Here is a 25,615-nt window from a genome sequence, read left to right as displayed (position 1 = left end):
AACCCCTAACCCCTAACCCCTAACCCTAACCCCTAACCCCTAACCCCTAACCCTAACCCTAACCCCTAACCCCTAACCCCTAACCCCTAACCCCTAAACCCTAACCCCTAACCCCTAACCCTAAACCCCTAAGGCAGATCAATGTCTGTATGCCAATTATCGCTCCAGTAGCACCAGTGATGGCTACAACCACTCTTTTTCGATGGTTTGCTGTTTGAGGGTGGTAGTTTTGTGGAGAAGACTGTTGATTGCCAATGGCCTCCATGACGCTGGGTCCTGCAATGATGGTATGTATAGGTTATAAAGACAAACGTAGATACAAGGCTGACAAGTAGGGAGTGGGATGGGGAATCTGTACTGCCTTCAGGTAGATATATGTTTCGAGCCTACGTATGATGATCGAGTGGCAACTTGGTAAAGTCAGGTATCATTGTTCGTGGTTTATCCCATTCCTTCAGACAAAAAAAGCTGCCCCATATGAGCTGTTGTCCAAATCAAACTACATCTGGACCACTAATTTGAGAACCCACAGGTCTCATCCATTCATAAGAGGAGCTGCACTTCCTAGTTGACTGTTTCCGGCTTGAGCTGTGGTGCCGATCATTTGTCCCAGTAGTTTGGGAGGGCTGCCTTGGTCCGCGTCAGCTCGGCTTCCGAGATGAAATTTCGTGGACATAACGTGGAGTATGCGGTATGGCGACCGCTATCAGTAAGGTTTTCAATCAAACTAAAGCGGCAAGACGGCGTCAAGGCACATTCTTAACATGGTGACTCTGAAATTAGGATGCAAGATCTGGTTTCTCTTCTGGAATGGCTTCGATCATTACAGCAATGATCTAGCCGTTCCTCTCTTTTGGTGGACAAACCTACTCGGCAAAGTGGTTTAACTAGAATGCTTCTGAGTACGCTATAACTTCCTAAAGAAAATAATTGACGGCTCCGGCCGAGGGATTTTGAATTGAAACCTACACAGACGGAGATACGGAGCAAGAGTTATGCAGAGACAAAGATGGGGGAAGGAGGTAGAGGAGACGAGGAAGAGAAATACCAAGTGCTCAGGCACCGTCGATTATTTTTATTTCCTAACCAGGGCTGATAAGCCTTCGCATCTTTTAATCCCTGCACTTTCAGTCGAGGAGCAAAATTCTGTCTGCCAAGGAAAGGAGATTCGGCTTTTTCCAGGGTGGGCGCTATTAGCTGGTGTACTGTACTGCATGGGCATGTGGCGTTAATCGTAGGTAAGCATCTGTGACGAACTTAAGATGGAGCATGCCAATTGTGGGTTCAAATTGTGAGTCCAAGTTTTATCAACGTCAAAACCAAGACTATATGCACGAAAGATTGTTAAAATTCAGCCTTCCTTCCTATACTGTTCTCTAAGAACCAAGAATGTGAGCCCCTACCCCTACTTTTATCGTGTACTCGACCTTTTTTGACATTACCGAATCGATCTCGGAGCGCTTCGAAAACAGTCGGAGGTCAAAAAAAGAAAGGAATTAACTTGCTACAGCAAATCTAGGTCATACCCTACCTGAGGAGAGAGCTGTGATTAAGGCATCCGACACTGACGCGTTCTATATTCATTCGATATATTGATCCACGGAATCTGCAGAAATAGTAGGTTTCAAATCCATATCACCTTGCCGCATGCGATCGATTGATGGGCCCATAGGCCAGTGAAAGACCTCAGCCTTCCAATAAAGGTAGTCCTTCTGCCAATAGAAATAATCTCCTGTCTCTCCGGAAAATGCGTAGACTGTTACTTCCCCATCCAAAGTTATGTTGGCTAGAATGAGATGCGAAATGTGAGGGTGCATTCATTTCTAGCAATCTGGGAATACCAAGATCGAATGCTACGTCTAATGATCAGCAAATATTACTTGACCTCGTAACGCAGCACTCCCTTGACCCTAATCCAGCATCATGACTTACACATTTAGCTAGGCTTCATCATCGCTCGGCCATCTATGACGAGCATTTACTTCCAAGGTCCATGGTAGGAGCTTGCTTACACTTTCCGTATTCCCATCAAGAAGCTGTCATCGATAGCTCCAGATGCGAGGGCACAAGTAATGATCCAAGAGCAATTTGTGGAGATTTGAACCTGGTCACTGATCGTAGGCTTTGATCTTAGCTATTTCCCAGAGTATCAAAAGTTTGTGCTGTAATATTGGGACCTGTGATTTACTATATTAGGTTAATTTTGCCGTTCCTGGCCTAGCGCCCTAATACACTGTTTTGTCACCTCTCCTTCTAACGATCCGCCTGACATAAAAGACCCGACCCTTACAAATATTCCCATTTGTATAATTAGGGCCCATATGGAGTATTTTGCTGCGGCAGAATAATAGCAGAAAATAGCGGTGAGTAAGGGCGGTGCCACTGTACGGCTTAGCTCACTTGTTGCAACGGATGACACGCTAACCCCGACTAGGCTAAGCTAGACCCACCACTTTTCCACAATCCCACATTTTTCACCTTCTTTCACCAACCACACCCTCCAAACGCTTTTCAATATGTCAGGTCCACATCCTCAGTTCAATCCTGCGTGTCCGATACCCTACATCCTCCACCCCGCGGAGCGAGTAGAGCAACTCAAAGCTTTTCTGCAGACTGATTTTGGCAAAGCCCAGCGAGTGGATATTGAAGCTCTCATTCGCCTATATGAGAATGGCGAGCTTGGACCACGCCAACGAGGTGATCCCCCGATCTACCTTGTTGAGGGACGACGAGTCGAGAGGAACCCATGGGAAGATGAGTCGGTACCCAAGAACGCGATGAGATGGTGTGAGGTATATTTCAATATCCATCAACCCATTAGCTATCTATTTTACTGGTTCATATTAATCATATCTTTAGACGTTAGAATATCAGCAAATGATCCAGCAACATGAACTACAGGCAAATATCATATAATCCTATAGGCTAATCATATGCCGTATTTTTTACGACTATTAGCCGCAGCAAATGGTCCAGTCGAGATCGGAAACTTGAAGTTATTCACTAACACAAACCAGCTACATGCCCAGATTAGGCTACCTCCCCAGTATGGCGGTAACGAACACTTGACGCGGCCTTTCTTAGTCTGCAATGATACTGGAAGCAACGTGCTTACTGTCTTCATTTCCGATCTCCTGGCGCTTCTGTTCGATATGGTACTCCACGGTCCAGCCATACAAGGCGCAACGCCAATAAATACCGCTAATGGCCAGGCCCTCCAGCCTCTGATATTTGTTGATATGCAAATTCTCACTTCTTCTTTTGTGGCACTTACCCCCTGGTTTCAAGAGACTGCTATTGTGAAGCCAGATAGCCCGGGAGATGCACGTCTTTCAGGGGCGGCCATGCGTAACCATTTATTCTTTGCCACAGCGCCCGGAAATGTCCATCTGTACGTCGCGCAGAAGAAAGCTGGAATTATTCGAGATCTCCCTGCTTGAGTTCTTCTATCCCCCCCCTTGCCTAGCAGAATACCACCTCTTATCATGGTACTAAATTCAATTCAATCGATTGTAATAAGGCCATATTTACTCTGTATTTTGATGACCGCAGACGTAACCAATTCAAAGACCGAAAAATCTCCGAGTGATCAGTGAGCGCTCACTGAGTCTGATCCCGGACTGGAGTTTACTCGGTGAGCCTAACTCTGAGCGACGGAGCGTCCTCATAAAAGCAGCGGTAGCTTGGATAGAAAAGCCCCGCCTGGCAGAGGAAATATGGTCTATAGCGACCTACTTATCGTTTCTTATGTGTGGTTGTAAATAAGGGGTATAGTCTATCAAATCTTCCAGCTAAGCGCCACATAAGCTACTCAGTACGAAATGCTTGAACCTCAACTAACAGAGGCCTTTCTCAATAATAAAGAGGCTACGGGCTTTAGCTGGGCGAAAACGCTACTAGGTCATAGCTCCTAGATGTCTGCGCGGTCGCGGTGTGCTTCAGAATTCAGTTTCTCCTTAGTAATACTGTAGAATTGATAAAAATTCTGGCGATTTATGCCATGAGGACTGATCACATAAATAGCAGCCCCGTCCGACTTTTCTATTTCTGCTAAGTTGAGAGAGACAAATTGACAAATGATGATATAGCTATATTCAAAATTACAATAAGCCTCTATTCGTATATGCAAGAAAGAGTCTTGTTGTCAATTGACACTGAAGTGTGCGCGTCGCTTTCTTACCTGACCAACAGGCCTTTCTACCCTGCAAAGTAGATCATCTCATAACATCTTTTGATATGCCAACTTCAAGGTTCAGCTTCTCGGAATCGGTTGGAACCGGTTGTTTTCCGAAATACATATTGCTCGAGTGGGCCTGCGTTAGCGGCGATGTGCTCTCCACCAGAGTAGTCTGTAACTCTGTATAGGATTGGCTGACAAGGTAATCTGCTCAGTCGCATTGTTCAATATCAAACCCCTTGCATTCTTGAGGGTACATTGGTTCATTGTGGATTAGGAGTCCCGAATCTCTACTGATCACCGCTAATAAGGCTGAGTGACGTTATTGCTCTGGCTCTTTCATCAACATAAATTAATATTCCAACGCGCTTTGGAGATGGTTTAGGTGGGAAAGTGAAGCTCAAATTCGGATCGCTCTGAATAGGCAGCATATCCCGACTGTTCTGTACCTCTTAGCAGTTCTTCGTGTCAAATTGGGGCTTAGGGGACCGCAAGAAAAGGAGACATGGAAACCTTGAACCTTCAAATGTTTATTGGGGACCGTTCATGAAGCAGCCCAAAGGTTTCTTCATCCATATCTTGACGGAATCTTGTTCCTAGGATCGACGGAAGTGTTTCTGGGAACATGACCTAGTGTTCCAGGATTAATATACCTCCCAGGGTGGGCGTTCATGTTCCCAGTGACAGATTTTACACTCCTAGGAAGCTAACCGCGATCCTGAGGGCTTCAAACCCCTTCCTAGGAGTAACCGTGCCCATACCGTGACCACGAGTTTCGTATGAGTCTAATAATGTTTTATTTCGGTGGCAAACCTAAGTCTGTCCGCATTAGAGCGGGCGTTCAAGCGGCGGCTCGCTGTCCAAAGTTACGAGTGGAAAGGAGGCCGTTTCTGGCGCCATATGCTGTCATTTTCGGTGTCGTTTTCACAGGTCCCTATATTCTAGTTGCAATATAACCAGTATTTCCATGAAATACCAGGCCGAACTCTATGTCCCAGTGGTAAAGATACACTTGCGCTTATGCAGAAACTAGGCTTTTAAAAAGATGTCCCTGAGATGCTAGGTATTGCAAGATTCTTGGACTACTCACTTTATCTGCAGAAAGATTTGTACCACAATTTGATCCCAACTGCACCTTGCTGGCTTTGAAATCGAGCAAGGTCCTTGATATGATACGAGGTTAAGTTTCAAAATACACCAAGTCACTGCAGTAAAGTGGCAATGGACCATCAAGGTTTGATCACTGAGGATGATGTACAGAAATTCAACTTGTTGTGTCCGTTTCGATCATTGAGTCGATCTCAAGGACGGAGATAGTTCAGTCAGTAATTGGTCAGACCACAAAGGATCCGGATCTGTGTCCAAGGTTTCAATTGTTCTTCTCCGTTCTTGGTTCTGGCCTTCCGTTGACAAAAGCCAATCGCTTGTCCGTCTCAAACCGAGCTTGTTCCACACATCATCTAGCGCCGCAAATAGATGAAGTTGCATCTCTTTTGTGTGTCCTGCAGAGGGAGTAATTCTCAGCCTCTCCAAGCCTTTGGGCACAGATGGGTAGTTGATGGCTTGCACGTAGATGTCCCAATCTTCCAATAGCATCTCCGATGCTTGCCTGGCTCGTTCGGCGTCGCCAATCAGAATCGGAACAATATGCGAAGGATTCGGAATCACCGGAATGTCCATGTTACGAAGTTTTTCTTTAACAGACCGAACAATCATTTGCTGTAGTTTGCGATCAGCGCTCGTGCGACGTTGATAATCAACTGAAGTTTCAGCGCCAGCCACGACTGCAGGCGGGAGCGTAGTCGTAAAGATGAAGCCCGGTGCGAGTGAGCGAACGAAATCGACAACCTTTGAATTTGCGGCAATGTAACCACCAATACAACCGTAGGCTTTCCCCAGGGTCCCTGTGATGATGTCGATACGATCAACTATCGTTTTACCCCTATAACCTTTCAGGTGGAACTCATAGTCAATGTGTTCAGCAACACCAGCACCAGTGGGACCGTACATTCCCACGGCATGGACCTCATCAAGGAACGTAATAGCCCCGTGCTGATCAGCAAGCTCGCAGATGGTTCGGATGTCGCTCACAGTGCCACTCATTGAATACACTGACTCAAAGGCAATAATCTTCGGAACGTCTTTCGCCACGGTTGCTAACTTCTCAGCTAGATCTTGCATGTCGTTGTGTCTGTAAACAATCACCCGAGCTTTTGAGTGTTGCATGCCTTGTATCATGGAGGCATGATTCATACTATCTGAGAATATGACGCAGCCCGGCAGTTTAGAGCCAATTGTTGACAGGGCTGAGTCGTTCGCCACATAGCATGATGTGAAAAGTAAGGCTGCTTCTTTTCGGTGCAGCTCGGCCAGTGTGCCTTCGATTCGCTCGACATGCTGGTTGTTGCCTGAAATATTCCGTGCGCCCCCTGCTCCAGCACCGTACTTCATCAATGTTTCGCTCATAGTATTCAGAACACTGGAGTTGCGGCTCATTCCCAGGTAGTCATTCGAGCACCACACAGTCACTTGACTTTGAGATGACTTCAGGTGAGCACAGGGGAAGCCAGTGACGAGGCGATTAATGTTTTTGAAATAGCGATATGATTGATCTCTCTTTTTGGCCTCAATTTGGGTCGTGAAGAATGACTCGTAATTGAAACCTGGAAGCATTTCACGTAATTAGCATGTTTTTTGAATGGAGCCAAGATTAGCTGACCTTACCATCAAGGTATGTTTTATCCGACTTGAGCTTCTTCAGTGCTGCGTGTGAACTGTACCTGTCCCTTGAAGGTTTTGTGTAACAGTCGCGTATCGTGCTCGCTTGAAATAAGTGGAACTTTGATGCTACCGAAGTATCTCGAATCAGTCAAAACAAGCCATGAAGATTATTAAAAATCATTCGAATGGTACCTATTTCTCGAATATAGCAAAGTGCCCGACATTGCGAATCGATTAGACTAATTCTTGACTTCACGTATCCGCACGGAGCGAGTCGATCTGAAAAGGTTGAAAAAACTGGCTATTAAAGAGAAAATAGTTCTAGCAGCCGCTTTTTAACACAAACGTGGCCAAATTATAGTTTGAAAGCACTTGGCGACGATGAGAAAAAAGCGTCATTGACTTCTCCGAGGGAATCATCTTTGAGCCAGGATTCCGTACACTTGTTTCCAACAATTAAAGTACCCTCGCAACGAATTCGACCACCAAGCATGTCAGTTTAACGTCACCTTGCATCTAGATCTCTGCGGTCATCTCATGGGATGTCACAGCGGTTTCATCAAGTAGCATTCTTGAGTTGCTACGGTTCAGATTCTCATGAAGTAGATAATACAGAATTGCATTTCAACGGTGCACTCGACTTTTTTCAAATTGCAAAAGCAGGATATTAAGTTCCCATGATCTTGCCTTTGCCCATAATTACGTAGAATTGTTTTCGACATACTTCAGGGTTGCTGTCTCTTTGTTTGGATACGACGATGTCATACATCCTCATGTTGCAGCCTTTAGCCCGGATGAAGACGAGCCGTGAGGGCCATGTTTCGTTGCAATTCAGGTTCACCAAACTTTAAGATCATGCCTGGAAGATATCAGCCTTCCTCAGGAAACTTCAAACGACACATATCGGGCGTCTGATTGTTGATGAGTGACGTGAGAAGAATTGACATCATACATCTCCCCTAGGCCGAGTGCATTCTTCTAAAGTTTGCCCGTAATTCTTCTGTGAAAACTGCAAGTGACGACATAGATTGCATCTTCTGATTTTGTATGAATTGGCATTTTTATTGGCCTAAACACGACTACGAATCGAGATTTTAGTAAGAACCTTACAAATATTGCCTAGAGCCATAGTTCATTGCGTAATTGACGAAAGTACTTGCGCTAATGCGCCAATGGACTATTAAAGGTCCGTTGCTCGATAAATTATAATTTTTGTTTTTACTAGTGAAAGATCAATTACCAAGTACTGAGATTGCTTGAACTCTATACGAAACACATTCTAAATAATGGAGCAAATCGTTATCACCCATGCTCAGCGCACTCCTCATGTCTTGGCCGTTGAGGATGGCGCCCAACGCCTGACATATGCCGATCTTGTTCGTGAGGCACATTGTCTGGCGAACAGTGTTCGTGGCAGTGAAGACATTTCTTTCGGAGAACCATTTGGTATTCTCTTGGGCATAGGCGTGAAGCAAGTTATCGCCCAAGTTGGAATACGCTTGCTTGGCGGAACTTGCGTCCCCATCGAGCTGTCGGCATCAATTACGCCACAGCGCATGATTGAAATGCTAAACCGCGCTAATGTGAAGCGTGTTGTTGTCGATGCCGAAGCGAGTCCAAACGAAATTTTTTCGGCGCTCAAGCTGTCAGGATTGAGGCTCTTCTCTTTAGCCTTGGGAAGTGGCAAGGATCCTCATGTTGACTTGTCTCTGGAAGATCTGAAAAGGCAAGAGTTTCCGGACCGCAGCCATATTCTCTTCACGTCCGGCTCAACTGGTAATCCGAAGCCAGTTCAGATCCGAGCATCGGGCATCTTACATTTGGCTCGTCAAACACCAATCACCCCTTTGATGAGGGAGGATCGGGTTGCAAAATTCAACAACCCTGGGTTCGATCTGAGCTTATTTGAAATATGGGTAACCCTGGTTGCAGGTGCGACAATTGTCACCATCCCACGGCAGACAGCTACGGATCCACATGCCTTCCCATCCTTCTTGGAGGATCGAGGGGTTACCATCATTATCACCACGGCTGCCCTGTTTGAGATCATAGTCTTTGCATGTCCGACAGCTTTTCATAATGTTCGCCACGTTCTGACCGCCGGCGATGTCGCAAACGTTGGTGCGATGCGTGCCGTCCTGATGTGCGACAACCCACCGCAACATCTGTGGAACACGTACGGGCCAACTGAGTGCGTGACATTGACGACCATGCATGAGGTTACCGGGAAAGAGGCACAGAGAGATTGCATCGGTATCGGCCGACCTGTTGGTGATATGAAAATTTTTCTATTCGATGGGAATTCTCGGATATTTGAAGCTGGTAGACCTGGAGAGGTCTGCATCTCTGGTCCACAGCAATGTATTGGTTATTTAGGCTTGGAACAAGAGAACAGATCACGCTTCTTCACCATCGGACGGGCCGGCTTGTGCGACAACAGCTCTGCCTCAAACGAGCCAGACGGCAAAGACATAGAGTCTCTACGCCTTTACCGGACCGGGGATCTCGCAAGATGGCGTCCAGGATCAGATATTCTTGAATTCGTTGGACGCAAAGATAACCAAGTGAAGCACAAAGGGTTTCGTGTTGAACTTGGTGAGATTGAATCCACTATTCAAACACTGGAATGGGTTCGCCGCGCAATTGTCGTGCAGCGACCAGCTGTTGTGCGTGACGGCCAAAAAGCTCTTATTGCGTTTGCTGTCGTCGATTTGGGCAAAGGTTTCTCCAAGAAAGAAATTATCAATTTAACCAAATCTCGACTTCCAGACTATATGGTCCCTGATTCTGTGGAGTTCGTCTCAAAGCTCCCTCTCACAAATACTGGCAAAGTCGACAGGCGGCAATTGGTCGAGGAGTCTCTTGAAATGTCAAAGCGCAATATACCGAAGCCTTCCAGGAAGAGTCAGAATTCTGCTCAGAATGGAAAAGATTTAAAATCTCAAGACACCTGGACGACAATTATGAACCTGTGGAAGGATACATTGAACATCACAGACATAAACGATGAAGATGACTTTTTCCTACTAGGGGGCACATCCCTCCTAGCTGCATCACTGATAGCCAACATTCGTCGCAAGCTAGGTCACATTCTTACAATGGAAGACCTGACTGGAAACTCTTGTTTGGGAGACCTTGTGCACATAATTCAGGGAAGCCAGCAGAGAGCTGACGGCTGGAGCTTCCAAAATGCTCCTGATCATAGCAAACTTTGGCTGGGGGACATCGATTTGGTGAATGATATTGAGCTTGTACCGTCATGGAATGCTCCTGACGAAGGAAGAGTGTTTTTCACTGGAGCTACTGGATTTGTTGGAGCGCATCTACTACGGGAGCTGATGCTTTCACCGACGGTAAAGCAAATCGCATGCCTTGTCCGAGCTCAGCCAGACATAACTGCGCCGCAACGTGTGCAACGCACCCTCGAGAAGTACGACTTGTGGCCTGATTCATCTGAGTACACCGAGAAACTCTTGCTTCTTGAAGGAAACCTTCCAGATCAGTTTCTGGGCCTGGGAAAAGAGAAGTTCAACTGGCTCTCAAATTGGACTTCTGTCATCTTTCACCTTGGGGCGAAGGTCAACTTCTGCGAATCATACCGTGATCACCGTGAGTCGAACGTTGTGGGAACTGCTAGAATTCTAGAGCTAGCAGCTGCTGGTCGGCGAAAATCCCTCCACTACGTGTCGACAATCGATGTTTGGGGGTCTACCGGATATACTCTTGGGACAGAGGCTGTCTTTGAGGACGAGCCCTTGTTACCACATATACAGGGCGTTCGGTTTGACCTCGGTTATTCGCAAAGCCAGTGGGTAGCAGAGTCTATGGTACGGCGTATGCGAGACCGCGGGCTACCTGTGACTATTTATCGACCAGGTTTTGTGATTGGAAATCCGGAAACCGGGTGCAGTAACCCAGATGATTTCGTTTCACGGCTCATAGCTGGTACTATACAGATGGGAAAATGGCCCCAGTTGATCCAAAGATTGGAGTACGTGACGATTGATTATGTGGTAAAGTCGATCCTCCATATTTCTTCTAGTAACTCGAACCTCGGACGCTCTTACTGCCTCGTGGCTCCCAATCAAGCGGACTCGGTCACTGTTGAAGATACTTGTCGAGTACTCAACGACGCTGGGTACAACATACGCCTTGTTGACTACGATGAGTGGGTTGATCAAGTCGACCAACGGCCAGATGGCTCTTTGGCCCCTTTGCTTCCTAATTTTAAGGAGACTATACGCGGACCACTGACTCGCTGGACGGGAAGTCAGTATTCTCCCTGGTACCGCGCAGATAACGCTAAAGAGGCACTGCGAGATCGGCCGGATATTGTGTACCGTTCACTGGATGGCGAGATGGTGCAACGCTCTGTCAAATTCTGGAACCGGAAAGGATTTTATGATCTACCAGTCAATGCTTGATAGGAAGGTTGCCACTTTTGATTATGCACTATAAGATGTACCATTCTTATCTTCAGAGGACAACGTGAGAGCATCATCTACACCACAACTCAAGGCGATTCATCAAATACGGACCGACTTCCTGTGCATTGAATTTCTTTTTCCCCCCCGCGTGAGCTAGGTACCGTGTGAAGGACGATGAAGTACAACGCAGAGGGAATAAAGCTCCGATTGAAAGCTCTGTGACCTTCTCAGTGAAGTTCAGCTACATTCTGATTTGATGATCAATGGGACATAATGAGATATCTCTCTCTCGCAGACCGTATCTATTCTCTACAAGCGGAGGTAGATTACAATGAAATCTCGACAGGATCAAAATTTGAAGTCATTTCAGTTAATTTGATGGTACATTCAAAGGCTCCGGCTATGGTCCTTTCAGATTTTATATGCTCATATCTCATGACATCGTAATCATTATGAAAGCCACTGACTGGTGGACATTACACAACCTCGACTGGGGAGTTGTGGTGGATTTGAAAGATTTCTGGGCTTTGCCCGATGCGTCTTCCATGACTGAGCAGTCAGACCGACTGAATAGTCCAATCAAGGCTAGATCTGCGTTGCTGCAGGAAATTACTGCCATTGGATGGTTCAAGGCAGCCAAGTGTGCACGATCCGTTGACTGGATTGGCTAGCGACATCAAATTACCCGGCCTCAACGTCCGACGCAGCTGCAACAGAGGCCGGGTGATTTTTCTTATCTTTTTCATCTCCGGCTTTCAGGTGCTAGCCCTCGGAAGTATTGTTTTCAAAGTTTGTATCTCCTTTTTTTCAAAATGCAGGATTCAAGCCACGGCGTACACAGTTGGCGAAGGGGTCCACTTGGTGACTGTAGGCTGGATCCGAATATCGTGACCGACAACAAAATTCCACTCATTCCGCGTGATGGGGGTGACATCTGATGCAGAGAGCGGAGTCTTGGGTCCGCGTCTGCTGGAGTGTGGCTTTCTCGTACTTGACTTGAGTGGGCTTGCTTTCACCGGGGGGTGGATCGCCTTGTGCGTCTTCTCCTTGGTTGGCGCCGGGCTGGCTGGAAGCCCCCGGAGGGTGTTGACCAGGGCAGGTGTGACCTTGGTCACAGGTTGCCGACGGGCAAGCACGGTGCGAATAGGAGCAGGGTGGATGGGTGACTTGCGAGTGTTGTTTTCTTCCACCTTAGGGAGCGCTGATGACGGGATGATGATGGCTTCTTGGTTGTAGGTGGCTCGGTGTGCCGTAGCGATTGTCGCGAGCAATTCATCCTTGATGTCCAATTGCTCGTAGATACGGTGAAAGAAGGCCTTGCTGAAAGGGCGGCCTTGAAAATCTTGGATGATGCGGTGTAACAGTTGCACGCACGAGGTCATGGCCTGTTCGTCGGAGCGGGAAAAGGGTCGGGATGAGAGAATGCACATGCGACGCTTGAAGATGTAGATGCGATCCATATTGAGGAGGGTGAGACCCTCTTGACTGAAGATGACCTCGTTCTGGAGGATAGACTGCTGGACCAAGTACTCGTTGGCCTTGCGCTCGTGTTGACTGCGGCTGAGAGCTTCGGTCCAGCTGGACCCCAGCGAGAATTTTCGGGCTCCTTTGGCGATGGTTCGCTCGAGTACCCGCCATGAAGCGGCATCCAGAGGGGTGATGGGAATGACCATCAAGTCGGATGGCTCGCCCGTGGGGTAGGGTTTGCCGCGACCCACCAGGAGGGTGACGTGCATGGTCTTTTGTTGGAGCTTGGAGGAGATGTATTCGAGGGCGGGCAGGATAGAAGGGAGGACCACCTCCGAGTCAAAGGTGAAATCAGGCGAGAGAGGAGGCGAGATCATCTCATTTGTGAGCAGACGCGTGGGTGAACCGGGCACATGGATGCCCGTTGGACGTGGAAATTTCATGACGCCCATGATGTGTGAATTGTGTGGAATGTGTTGAGAGAAAGGATCTTGTGCGAAAGCCCCGTCCAGCAACCTCAGGGTCAATCAATGACAAGATCTCTCGAGCTTTGATATAGGGGAGTGTGATGAGCGTTGAAGAGAGAGTTCACGTCGAGATAGGAGCAGTGCACGATTGATGAGATGCTAGTCCGACGCCGTGGTTGTTATACCTCCCGGCCGACTGACACGTCCACTGACCACACCACCTTCGGGCCCGGGCGTGTTTCCCCGCCTCGAAAAGGAGCCGTTTACCCAAACGGAGACCCTGTCCCGCTAATTACCCGTCATTTCAGCCTGCCGAATTGATGCTAATCATAGTCAACCACAGGGGTCCCTGGACCAATCTGGTGCTCGCAAATCCCATGCGGCCTAGCCGGACCGCCAAAAAAAGATCCGGAAGAGTCGAATTGACCCCAAAAATAAACCCGTCAGTTGCTTGGCTTTGCCGCCCGAGGCGTTTTCGCCGCGCTGCAATCTCCCCAGCCTGCAGCTGGTCACACTGGCGCACATCCACGGCGGTTGATGGTTCGTAGGAGACGTCCCGTTGCCGAGTTGGATCACTGCCACCAGGTCTGCACAAGTCGGCAGGTGGCCCCAGCTGCTTCCCATCGTTCATTTCTAGGATCCTGGCATTCGCGCAACGAGCCCCGGGCACGTTCAAGGTTGGGAAGATCACAACCCTATAACTGTCTGTTGTCTCTGCTGTTGGATATTCCTTGGTGAAGACTGAAGAGACACCGATTGGATATGTTTCTTGTTCAACTCGGAGGATCATCTCCAAGGCTTATTGGGTTAGGTTCCCTTTCTCAACTCGATTGCCTTCCAGAATAACGGGGGATTTCACTGCTGCTTTTGTCTTCTCGATCATCTCTCCCCAAGATCCTCCAGCTTCTAGCTAGCGACCTAGGTAGGAAGAGAAACAAAGATGGGCAAAACTACCAGACGTGCCAGCTAAAACACAGAGCCGCAGTCATGATCGGGTTGTTGATCCGGACCAAGGACGTCCTAGGTCACAGTTCGGCGGATTGATCGCTTAAGAGCTCTGTTGGAGATCGTTGCCTCTGGAAACCAAAGAATTATGATTTACGCCTGATCCGCCCTGCTCCTGTGATTACCTGCACCAGTACATTGTACCCCCAGGAGATTCAATACTCGTGAGCACCAAATCAGCTTGTCCAGGCATGACAGCAAGTCCCAATATCCCAGCACGGAGCCAAAAAAGAAAAAAAAAAAAAAGGCCTGTTGTGTACCAACACGGGCCGAACTAAAAAGTGGATTCTACGCGATGGATTGTAGCCCATGCCAGCACATTCTTGAGCCATGCCAACGTGGGAACCAACAATGACCCACAAGAAGAGTGCCTTGGACCCGGTCATCAACGCAAGAACGCATTCTGCGGCTTGCTTGAGTCAGGACAGACTCATCGAGACCGAAGACGATAGATGCTCCTGTCTGCAAAGCCTCTCGTGCACCAACATTGCCCCGGTGAGTGTTGGGTCCACGAATCTCTGGTTTTCTCGAGCCGCAGGGCTTTTTACTAGCTGATGCCCGACAACTGGCCAATAACGCGCGAGGCTCATTTTACAAGAATCTTAACGGCACCGGACGGTTTGATCCAATCAATGTTCCGCCTCCGGGCGGTTGCAAAGATGGGGTCCAAAGGTTAAAACGGCGGGAGGAGCTGGAAGTAAACAGGGGTGATCCGATAACGATGCAAGTCCGTTAATTAAGCATGTTTACCGGCGTCTTGTCGAGATGCTTCCACATCTACAGGCCCCTGATGCTCGAGGTGATTCGGCAGTTGTTCAATGTAGATGCTCCTCGCATGATCATGCTTCCAGTTGTGTCAGACCTAGCCCCTCGACACCTCTCGACTTGCGCCTGCTCATTTTGCCATAGGTATTTGTGAAAAAACATAAGAGTGAAAGAAAGGAAAAAGAAAGAAAAAAGAAAGAAAAAAGAAAGAAAAAAGAAAGAAAAAAGAAAGAAAAAAGAAAGAAAAAAGAAAGAAAAAAGAAAGAAAACAGCTTGTCCGGAGTTCCAGTTGGGCGTCCAGACACAAGCCGAAGACTTGGTGGAAAATGAGAGACAATGAAACGGGAAACTAGAGTAAACTAGAATGAACCCTCGAGACTCGCGTGATGAGCGCAGTGCAGAAATGCCCCACTTGTTCAATGCCCAGCGATGCGATGTTTGTGGAAGTCTGTCTCTGGACCCCGGTATCTCTCGACAAGCTCCAAGACATTGTAGTTGCAAGCAATGGAACGGCAAACGTGATTGTGAGGTGTCGCACGATTCCTCGGGCAGGTTCCGCTGGGCTTGTGCGGGCCTTCCAGGAGTATATCCTCGTCACGGTGTCTGTCTAGAGGCACAGTGTTTCCTCCCCCACGGGGGCTCGCCAATTTCCCCTCATGACATCAATGTACCTATGCTTGGAACCTGAAGGTACACACCCCAAGACTGTCAAGGATCTACAAAGCGATAAAGTCCACGTCGATTCCAAACCTAGTCTTCCGGAACATCCTCGCCCTCGTGGGGTCCATGTCTAGACTGGAGCAATGAGATCCCCCTCGGCAATCGGGGCATAATCCCACCACATACAAGGCGTGATCATTTCGGTTGACCCCAATTTCCCCGGACTGTCCTGCTCATCTCGGGAATCTCCGGCGGTTTTTTTTGAGAGATCGAATATATAAACGTAATGTCGCAGGTCCGAGGGCAAGCCGCCAACGAAAATGCTTCCGAGCCGCAACTCTAGTATCATCTCGGTATTGGTTGGAAGTTTTGTTTTCCCCCCAATGACTAAGAAGATGCGGCTGTCCACCTATTTACTCTCCGTCCTGGACTCCTGGGTATGGCTCTGGTGAGCGGAAAGTGATCTTCGTGGAGCTTTCGCGGGGTCTTCGCCCAGGCTTACTTGTAGAGGATTGAGTCTTCTGGGAACACATCCGGGCAGGGGTTCTCGGTAGCTTCGATCGAGGGTTAGTCGAGTATCATGAATCTGTTCGCGTCCAGCGGCCCAGTCTCCATTTGATCGCAGCACCTCTTGTGATAGGGTCCAAAACACGAACGACTTAAGCTCTGAGCATGATATTTCCTGGGTACTTGACTCTTGACCTTTGAATCCAGCAGGCAGTCTTGTAACGTTGCTTCATTCATCTGAATAGGATTTACTGTGGAAAGGTAAGCATTTTTTAAGTGGGGTCTTGTAACGAGAAGCTGCAATTTGACAATTCTGTTTTCGGTTCTAGTCTTCGATTGGAAAGAACAGTGTAAGGTGTACGGAAAGGGCCCGCCACGACTCGGCGCCCAGGCACATCTGGGTTTTACTGTAGATGATTCCTGGCCTACAATCCCTTCGTCCAGAAATAAGTCTTTTCAGGTCGCAAGGACGACAGGGTGAACCAGGTGGGCCGGACCAGATTCATCATTCTTGTTCCTGACACGCCCGTGTTCTAGAAAGAAGTGCTTCGTCGCGGACGCGCAGCCACGACGGCCTCAATCCCCAGTCCGCAAAGTCACCCATTCCCCTCGGATACAAAATCAGCCAATCACACAACTCTGATAAAAGCCTCCCACTACACGCGTCCAAAACGGGATGGACCAGAGAAAATGCAGACACAATTGTGGGACTGCGGGCAGTCACTGCAAGTGGGGCTCGATTCCACCCAGACTCAATTGTGAGATACATGATTGGCTTTGTACTATCTCGACCGAGCCCAGATGAGCCCATCTTGCTCATCTTGGCAAGACCGTCGGAGTAACGTTGGCTGAATGCCAAGGCCCCGCCAGTCTCCTTTGGGACCGACCCCTGATGTTTCTTGTCTTTCTCAGCGCCTCGTGCGTGGAGAATTTTGCTCTTCGGGGACTGCAGACAAGCGTGCGGGGCAGACTTCTTTGTTCTTATCGCGGTCCCACAGGATCTGAATGGTCCATCGAATGGTCTCTGGCTCTTGCCGCATAACGTGGTTGAGGTGTGCAGTGGATCCTGCGCGGTCAGCATCGTCGACTGGGCGGAAGGAGAAGGATTCGGGAGACTCGACAATTCTCTTTGTCCGCCTGGTGCGCTTCTTCCTCTCGAGGAGGTTCGGTAGCTGAGATTGGCGACTACGACCGAGTGACTGCACTAGAGTCAAGAGCAACATGTCTTTTTTCTCCTTCTGTCTCTTTTCCTGTTTCGCCCAAATTTTGGTATTCTTGCCCTCCCGGCGAGAGACGCGGGAAGGGCCCTGGCCGTACAGTAGGTGGACGGGCGAGGACAATCTGTCTCTGCGCCGCACACGTTTTGACGGGCCTCAATCTCTTTTTTTTCTCTCCTTCTTTTTCTGGGTCTACGTCGGAGAATAGTTTGTGGGCGGGCCTTTTCAAAATTTTGGGATCCAGTGCTGACTGAGGACGCCAACATGAAGCCCTCAGCCACCGTGATTCCGCGAATCTGCGAGGCAAAGTCACTTGGGGGTCATCTCTATCCTTGTCCTTTGAAGCACCTGGGGTGGCGCCTGTTGTCAGCCTTCTTTTTTTTTCCAGCTCCCAGCAATTTCGCGTCTCGTCTATGGAGGATCGAGATACAGTCTAGGAGATTGAAGAACAGCCGACGCAAGCCGACCCGCGACTCTATCTCCGCAGGCTCTGAACCAATGGCTGTATCCCACGGCGGTGGATCACGATTAGTCTTTGGTCTCTGGCCGTTCCGAGATCTTGGCGGTGCGGCGGTCGTCTTGGCCGGGACACCTCCAGCGGGTGTCTGAGACGGCCGTTATCGCACCCACATGGGCACGGTTGGATTGGGTGACAAGAAAGAATCAGGGACCGTTCAGAGCTGGGAGAGCACGAGAAAGAAATTGGGATTGCATGAACGGCAAGGTCCAGAGTTGCGGTCCTAGTAGAGCGTCGCCTCTTAGGGATCCTATGCGACGAGTCTCACCTCGGCTGTTCTGGCCCAGTTCCATCCAATGCAGCAGATTTCAGCCCCTCGGCTGATGCTGGGGTATGCTGGGGTACAGGTACTGGGACTCGGCCATTAAATCCATGTACAGAGTACTCCTCACAGCCAACGTGTACACTGTCGGGCTCTACTGCACCGCACAGGGCACTGTGAACCGTAGGGTAACATTCTGCTCCGACCAGCCCTCCAAGTCGCGTGTACCGGTGGCCGTGAAGCTTGGCACCCACAACTCTCACTCTCTTCCCCCCGAATGGGTCTTGATCGCGGCCGATCAAAGAGTTCTGTCATCACCCGTTCACTCCCATAAGACAACCCTGCGACCTCCGGGCTCTTTCCCCCCCATCCTCGTAGTCTCCACCACCAAAGTCATTACCTAATTGATATCTTCCCCAGAGCCCGACCCACGCCCTGGGGGCCACGCGCAATTCTTGACCCCCCGGGCTTGGCTTTCCCTCCCCCCTCCAGCCAAACCAATTCCCGGCCTCGAAATCGGCTCGGTGGTCTATCGCGGTGGGGCGGAGGAGCTTCGAGGGGAGAAAGGTGAGGGGCGAGGGGCTTATCTTTTTCTTCGCTCGGGCGTTCCGATTCCTGAATAGGCCGAAATCCAGAGTGCTCGGGCGACATTGCCTGGATCGGCTCTTGGCTTTGCGGAGAGGCGCCAGGTTGTCGAAGGGGGGCAAAGCTTACCGGAGCGCGCTCTGGGATTCAGTCCATAGTCCATGGGCTGGTCAGCCGGGGATGGGCCACACAATGACAGGGATTCTGTGGGTGTGAGTCCATCGAACGTGGTATTGATGGTCCAAAGTGTGGGTGGATGAGAAACGGAATATATTCTTCTTTATTCCCCCCTCGTCCCCGAGCGTTCTCTGTTTTCCAAAAGATTCCTTCCTGGGACAACGCTAAGGTTGAGTCGCCAGACGAGCTTCGAGTGTCGATTTCTCTCTCTCTCTCCTCTGCTCTCTCAGCTTCCCCCTCTTCCTCTCCCTCTCTTTCCCATCTTTCTCTTATCTGCCCCTTCCTTTTCTCTCTCTCTCCCCCCCCCCCCCCTCTTACCCGTGCCGATGCTGTCGCACGAGGCCAAGAGTGAGGGCTTCTCCTCAGAGGCTCCCGTCAAGCACGAGTACAGCAACGATGAGGTGGGCGCCGCCGAGGAAGGGGGTCTCTCCAATCCAGACCATGTCGACCTGCACCGTGCTCTCAAGGCGCGTCACATTACGATGATTGGTACGAAATGACCGTAGCGGCAGTCTATACTTCCCCCCTCCCCCCAAAAAGAAACAAAACAAAAAAAGGCCCCCAGCAGGAGAAGAGGAAGCTGACTGTGTGACAGCCATCGGCGGTGCCATTGGAACTGGATTGATTATCGGGACTGGTGATGCTCTTGCAAAGTATGTCGCAATCGGACACCCCATTTCTTCACTGGATCGTAAATCACAATGCTAATTTGGGACTTTTTGTCTCTTCTGCAGGGCTGGTGTGAGTTTGATTCCGTGAACGAAAATATCCACCATGGGACGGATTTGCTAATCGACTTTTTTTTTCCTTTCTTGCTTTCTTACAGCCTGGCTCGATTCTCATCGCCTACGCGTGGGTGGGATTCATCGTCTATCTGGTCATGTGCGCGCTGGGAGAGATGGCCGCGTGGCTTCCTCTACCTTCTGGTTTTACGGGTTATGCGGTTCGATTCTGTGATCCTGCCCTCGGATTTACGCTCGGTTGGACGTACGTACCCCACGAGAGGCGGATCTCAATGGCCTCTGGCTTGGAGGGCTTGCATTTTGCTAACCTAGAAATCTGGCGCAGGTACTGGTTCAAATACATCATTTTATCGCCCAATCAACTGACCGCAGGCGCACTCGTCATATCCTACTGGTTACCGCAAGAAAAAGTCAATGCAGGGGTCTGGATCACGATTCTCCTCGTCGCCATCGTCTGCATCAACTACTTTGGCGTGCGCTTCTTCGGTGAATTTGAATTCTGGCTCTCCTCCTTCAAAGTCATTGTCATTCTCGGCATCATTCTGCTGTCGTTCATTCTGATGTTGGGGGGTGGACCCGATCACGATCGCCGCGGATTCCGCTACTGGAAGAGTCCCGGCGCCTTCAACACGTACATCCTCGAGGGAGATGCTGGACGGTTCTTGGCCTTCTGGTCCACCATGGTCTCGGCGACCTTTGCCTTCCTGGGCACGGAATTGGTCGGTGTGACGGTGGGAGAGGCGCAGAACCCGCGTAAAGCCATCCCGCGCGCCATCAAGTTGACTTTCTGGCGCATCCTGGTCTTCTACATCCTCTCGGTCCTCTTGGTCGGTACCCTGGTGCCCTACAACGACAAGAAGTTGCCCTACAACAACAAGAACTTCTCGCAAGCGACCAGCTCCGCCGCGGCGTCGCCTTTTGTCGTGGCCATTGAGAATTCGGGCATCCCGGCCCTGGACCACATCCTCAACGCGTGTATCTTGCTCTTCGTCTTCTCCGCCGCCAACTCCGACCTCTACATTGCCACCCGTACCATCTACGGCCTCGCACGCGAGGGCAAGGCGCCCAGGATCTTTGCCCGGACCGACCGCCGCGGTGTCCCCGTCTTCGCTCTGGCCATTTGCTCCGCCATCGCCCTCATCGCCTACATGAACGTCGCCAACGACTCGCGCGTCGTCTTCAAGTACTTTGTCAACCTGGTCACCATTTTCGGTCTCCTGACCTGGGTGTCCATCCTCGTCACGCACATCTACTTCGTTCGTGCCCGACGAGCCCAGAACGTCCCGGACTCGGATCTCGCCTACGTGGCTCCCTTTGGCATCTGGGGCTCCTACGTGGCCCTGGCCTTTTGCATTCTGATCGTCTTCACCAAGAACTACGACGTCTTCACCCACAACAAGAAATGGGGCAACTTTGACTACAAGAACTTCATCACCGCCTATCTGGGCATCCCGCTCTACCTCATCTTGATCTTTGGCTACAAGCTCGCCACCAAGTGCAAGGGCGTCAAGCCCGAGGAGGCGGACCTCTGGACTGGTAAGGAGCAGATTGACCGGGAAGAGGCGGCCTTCATTGCGCGACACAACGAAGAGATGGAGAAGCATGCCGGATCGCACTGGTTCTACCGCAAATTCGTCTCGTGGTTGTTCTGATCGAATGGGGACGAGTTTGTCTTGTCTGGTGATTTTTCTTTTTCACCCCCCCCCCCCCCCCCCCCCCTCTTGACTGCTTGAATTCCCTTTCCCTTTGGGGATGGAAAGAAAAAGAAGCCTCTGCGGGGAGACCTTCATCGATCAGACCTGTCCGTCATCAGACGTGCGTGGAGGGAAGTGAATCTCACTTTGCCGCCGCGTTGGGCCGGATCTCATCTGATGGTCTTGATAGGGCTTTGGTCTCTGCGGGTTACCCACGCCTTTATTGGTCCAGGCGCTCGGTTATGATTTGATTTCGTTTCTTGTAATGAGATATGCATGCTAGCGAATACCATGATATTTTTCATTTTTCATACATTTTTCCTTTTTTTTTGTTTCCTTTGGCCCATGTTTTCCCCCCTTTTTCATAGGGATACATTGTTTGACCTGACCAATTACATACCCGTGCAACCCCAGTCATCTTGCTTCTTGTTGCTTTACCTCTATTTCTTCCGAGTCTTCAATGTATATCAACGGCGATTGAGCCCAACGGGCCACCCTCCAACTTCAACCTCATTCGATCCATTGGGTGCCTATTGAAGCCAGGCAGCTAGTTTTCTACCAGTATATTTGTCTCCGTGTTCCACCGGCCGATCGGGTGCAGCCTGTTCAATCGACATTTACTAAACTCAGCCAACTCCGCCTTCTATACACACACACACACACACACACACACACACACACACACACACACACACACACACACACACGCACGCACGCACGCACAAACCCAATGTTCACTCTGGGCACATCCAGGAACAAGATGGACTCTACGACCGGAGTGAAGTGGAGCAAATCCATGCACAATGGAAAGGAAGGTACTATCAAGGTTGTGGGATTTGGTCTCCTGGTTCCAATTAAGGTACACGGTCCAGCATAACTTTATGTACGTTTGAACTCCTCCCCGTCCCGGGAGGTTGTCTTTGCAAGCCGTCAACACTGTATCATTTCTTACAATTTATATGCCTGGAGGTCAATCCTGCCATCTCCAATGATGATAGAATCATAGGGCCTGGATCGCCTCGTTCAGTCATCGTCGGCACAAATCTTTCGACGGTCATTGAAACGTGGAAGAGAAATGAGAGTGAAAAAAAAAAAGAAAAGTCAAGCATAGAAGACCAAATGAGGGGGCGGGGAAAAATTACCGTAAGATTAAAAGATCAGATTAGTCATTAGATTTCGAGCCATGAAGGTCCCTTCCAAACATGATATAAAGCAGTGCTACCACCGACTTAATCCAGGCTATCTGCTCAATTTGAGCCCTCGCGCCCCCGAGCTCTCTATTTCCGAGCCAGTGGCTTCTGTTCAAAATTGAATGGGATCTTGACCGAGGAGCTCGTCTCCTCATGCTCAAAGAGTGTCTCCCCCCAGACGAACCGCCCAAAGGTCAGAATAGCATTAAAAATCTCCTTGCCCGTGGGCACAATGTCCTCCGGGGGTAGCAGGAAGCCATAGCTGCCTCGGTCGCGCAACTTGATCTGAAACGCGTAGGTGGCATGAAGGTGGTGGTAGAACCAGTCCAGAGCACTTCCGCCGGCGCTGGTTCGCGCAGATCCTTCCGTCGTGAGAATCCCTTCGCAGGCCGAGGTCACGTCGTATGATTCGTGGGTGGACTGGCGGATCGCCTTGGCCAGCCCCAATCCCAGTTCTTCCAAGCTCTCCAACGTTGGGGGCACCGAAGCGCAGCTGTAGGAATAGGGATACAGAATCTGTTGAGAGTACGAGTGAAGATCCAAGAAGCCCACGATGTCGGCGCGACCGCTCTCGGTTTCATTTTGCGCCCACTGGGCGAATCGGCGGGACTCGACGGCCTCGAAGGGTTCGGCGCCGGCGTAGTTCTCCGAGCACGGATTCGACCGAGTTGACTCGCCATCCCACTCAAAGTCCCAGGCTCGGTCCAGGTCGACGCCCCGGCAGAGTGGCAGCCCTGTGGGCTGTCGATTCTTACGCCACAGCCGATCGCCTTCCCACGAGTAAACGTAGCCGTCTGGGTTCAGCGACGGAATCAGAATCCAATCATACTCCTGTAGAAGTCGTGTCACCTCGGCCGAATGGCCATACCGAGTGATCAGATTATATGCGAGATAGGTGACGGTCGAGGTGCTGATCCACTCTCGCGCGTGAGAGCCGCCGACGACCACGATCGTCTTGCGTGGGCCGGTCGGCTCCAACGGTGAGGGGGATACCCCGACTCGCAAGGCGTGGAGGTCCCGGCCCTCGTACGATGTACCCACGCTGGTGAGATGCACATGTGTGGGGAACATGGATGACATCAGTCGCATCCACTGGACAATCACCGAGAGTGGTTGATAGTCGTGGAAGAAGATGTCCTCGACCGGCGGGGTCGCTGTGCGTCTACTCCCCGATCGAAAGTCGGACTCTGTTCCTGACGAGATGTAGAGGTGTCGAGGGTATGTATTGTAGATCATGTCGACGAGGTTCTCCATGAGCGGAGTGTGGCTGGACTGCAAAGACGGAGGAAGTAGATCGAGGAGGGAGGGTATCTAAGGAGAGACAATTGAATATCTCTTGTGCCACCTGGCGACCGACGGTTTTTTGGGGAAGGGGGGTTGATTCACGTACCATTTCTTCAGCCAGGCGTATATCAACATACGTCGTGGTGGTGGCCCACACATCCAGCACCAGGACTTTGGAGGCCGCGGCCAGCGCTTCGGCGTCGTGGGGATGGCGCAAGTGAAAGCGGAGGACCACATCACTCCCGTATCGATCGCGCACATTCTTGGGCAGACTGGACTGTTTCCGGGAGGTGGATCGGGATCTCCCCCAGAGGGATTCAATCGCCCAGTCACGCAGCCGATTCCATGGCCGGCGCGGTTGGGAAGGCTGGTCCAAGAAGGTGGCGGGCCGCAGCAGTGGTGTTGCGGGATCGGGCGCAATACTGGAGCCCGCAGGGACGGCCAACGTAGGTGGACTCAGCGCCGAAAGAAGGACGATGCTGGGAAGGAGACGCATCACGGCGTGGAGAGAGAGATGGAAAGTTGAAGGTGGCGTGGACAGCCGGTGCCCGTTGATAGTCGGAGACGTGGACAAGGGGGTGGGGTCCGTGTGGGGTGTGTCAGCCAGTAGCAGACATGACATGTGAATCGACCAGACTCAAACACGGAGCCAAATCGGGGCAACGCGACCTCCTCCTCAAGCATCCTTCCCATCCAAGAAGCATCGATCATCTTCACTCCTTGGAGATGATCCGGTGGACGGTGAACCCCCGAGGGAAAAGGTTACGGAAGGATTATGCGGGTGTCTGGAAATGCTCGACGAGACCCGTGAGCCCGCCTGAATTGAAGCTCCATTGGGCTTTGCAGGTGAAACTTCGGGTGAAGTTCTCGATTGGATATATTTCTTCCAATGAATGATCAATGGATCCATGACTTGTTCACTTTCACGGCGCTCATCTTGAATTCCATCGTGATTCGAGACCACCTCGAGTGATGGGAGATAGACTCGTTGTTGTCGCCACCTAGGACATCGTACAACTACAAAGTACAACCCTTATGGATGTACTGCACATAGGTACTGGCCGTTGAAATCCTCCGGAGAGTAGTGAAATATACATGAGGCTCCTCATGTGATTTTTCATGTGAAAGTCCGGTCTGGGGCAGAGGGACCAGTATCGTCAACATTGAAAGTGACAGGTGTACCCTGTTTCGAGTAGATCTGGCTTCGGAACCTTACGCTTGAGAATAGGACAGTATAGTGACTAAATCAGGAGACTGTCTGGTGCTTCATTCAATACCAGTGGGACGTAGTGGTGGGTCATCGGTGGCTGGCAGAGTCGATTATCTTCTTCTCGTGGGCTCTGCGGGATCGACAGTCTGGACTCCACTCGTGTGCCACGGCGAATCCAGTGACAACATCCAGAAGCTAAAAATATAACCTCCCTGATGAATACGGCATGATGATCTCAGGAGAGGATACTCCTCCACTCTCTCTCTCTCTCTCTCGGTTCTCGACTCTCTTCAACGTGATCCCCACATTTTGACGATTCTGTACTGGAGGCGGGCTGGTCGTGTGGATGTGTCCGGGGATGTTGGGGGATGCGAGGACGCGACATACAGCAGACTCAGGATGAAGGCCACCTGGGGAGATCAATAATATACCCATTCCGGCCCGCATGAAATGTTGGATCTTCAGTTTGTTGCGTCGTAGACCGAGTGGTCAAGGCTGGTGGAACCGGAGCTTGAGTGCCCATATTGATCCAGTCGCCAG

The 25,615-nt window shown here is 50.3% G+C and overlaps 9 protein-coding genes across 9 annotated transcripts; 4 read left to right on the top strand and 5 right to left on the bottom strand.

Moving 5' to 3' along the window:
• Positions 1 to 2,516: 2,516 nt before the first annotated feature.
• POX_f08527 (uncharacterized protein) lies at positions 2,517 to 3,440 on the top strand (the record flags this gene model as incomplete). The annotated part of the gene is made up of 2 exons (XM_050117298.1): positions 2,517 to 2,792; positions 3,018 to 3,440. The coding sequence occupies 2 exons, from the start codon at positions 2,517 to 2,519 to the stop codon at positions 3,438 to 3,440; spliced, it is 699 nt and encodes a 232-aa protein (XP_049967437.1).
• A 2,024-nt stretch (positions 3,441 to 5,464) lies between these two features.
• On the bottom strand, positions 5,465 to 6,850 carry POX_f08526 (5-aminolevulinate synthase; the record flags this gene model as incomplete). The annotated part of the gene is made up of 1 exon (XM_050117297.1): positions 5,465 to 6,850. The coding sequence occupies one exon, from the start codon at positions 6,848 to 6,850 to the stop codon at positions 5,465 to 5,467; it is 1,386 nt and encodes a 461-aa protein (XP_049967436.1).
• A 1,334-nt stretch (positions 6,851 to 8,184) lies between these two features.
• POX_f08525 (uncharacterized protein) lies at positions 8,185 to 11,322 on the top strand (the record flags this gene model as incomplete). The annotated part of the gene is made up of 1 exon (XM_050117296.1): positions 8,185 to 11,322. One exon carries the CDS (start codon positions 8,185 to 8,187, stop codon positions 11,320 to 11,322), a length of 3,138 nt encoding a protein of 1,045 aa, XP_049967435.1.
• Positions 11,323 to 11,777: 455 nt separating this feature from the next.
• On the top strand, positions 11,778 to 11,996 carry POX_f08524 (uncharacterized protein; the record flags this gene model as incomplete). Its single annotated transcript, XM_050117295.1, has 1 exon — positions 11,778 to 11,996. The coding sequence occupies one exon, from the start codon at positions 11,778 to 11,780 to the stop codon at positions 11,994 to 11,996; it is 219 nt and encodes a 72-aa protein (XP_049967434.1).
• Positions 11,997 to 12,146: 150 nt separating this feature from the next.
• POX_f08523 (uncharacterized protein) lies at positions 12,147 to 13,244 on the bottom strand (the record flags this gene model as incomplete). Its single annotated transcript, XM_050117294.1, has 1 exon — positions 12,147 to 13,244. The coding sequence occupies one exon, from the start codon at positions 13,242 to 13,244 to the stop codon at positions 12,147 to 12,149; it is 1,098 nt and encodes a 365-aa protein (XP_049967433.1).
• A 319-nt stretch (positions 13,245 to 13,563) lies between these two features.
• POX_f08522 (uncharacterized protein) lies at positions 13,564 to 14,049 on the bottom strand (the record flags this gene model as incomplete). Its single annotated transcript, XM_050117293.1, has 1 exon — positions 13,564 to 14,049. One exon carries the CDS (start codon positions 14,047 to 14,049, stop codon positions 13,564 to 13,566), a length of 486 nt encoding a protein of 161 aa, XP_049967432.1.
• A 3,055-nt stretch (positions 14,050 to 17,104) lies between these two features.
• On the bottom strand, positions 17,105 to 17,419 carry POX_f08521 (uncharacterized protein; the record flags this gene model as incomplete). Its single annotated transcript, XM_050117292.1, has 1 exon — positions 17,105 to 17,419. The coding sequence occupies one exon, from the start codon at positions 17,417 to 17,419 to the stop codon at positions 17,105 to 17,107; it is 315 nt and encodes a 104-aa protein (XP_049967431.1).
• A 1,861-nt stretch (positions 17,420 to 19,280) lies between these two features.
• POX_f08520 (Dicarboxylic amino acid permease) lies at positions 19,281 to 21,349 on the top strand (the record flags this gene model as incomplete). The annotated part of the gene is made up of 4 exons (XM_050117291.1): positions 19,281 to 19,443; positions 19,550 to 19,607; positions 19,689 to 19,695; positions 19,781 to 21,349. The coding sequence occupies 4 exons, from the start codon at positions 19,281 to 19,283 to the stop codon at positions 21,347 to 21,349; spliced, it is 1,797 nt and encodes a 598-aa protein (XP_049967430.1).
• A 1,319-nt stretch (positions 21,350 to 22,668) lies between these two features.
• POX_f08519 (putative metallocarboxypeptidase ecm14) lies at positions 22,669 to 24,361 on the bottom strand (the record flags this gene model as incomplete). Its single annotated transcript, XM_050117290.1, has 2 exons — positions 22,669 to 23,892; positions 23,972 to 24,361. 2 exons carry the CDS (start codon positions 24,359 to 24,361, stop codon positions 22,669 to 22,671), a joined length of 1,614 nt encoding a protein of 537 aa, XP_049967429.1.
• Between the last annotated feature and the right edge of the window lie 1,254 nt (positions 24,362 to 25,615).

Source organism: Penicillium oxalicum, chromosome VI (genome assembly GCF_001723175.1).
Source record: "Penicillium oxalicum strain HP7-1 chromosome VI, whole genome shotgun sequence".
NCBI lineage: Eukaryota > Fungi > Ascomycota > Eurotiomycetes > Eurotiales > Aspergillaceae > Penicillium > Penicillium oxalicum.
Note: the sequence above shows the minus strand (reverse complement) of the source record. Positions and strands in the feature narration are given on the sequence as shown.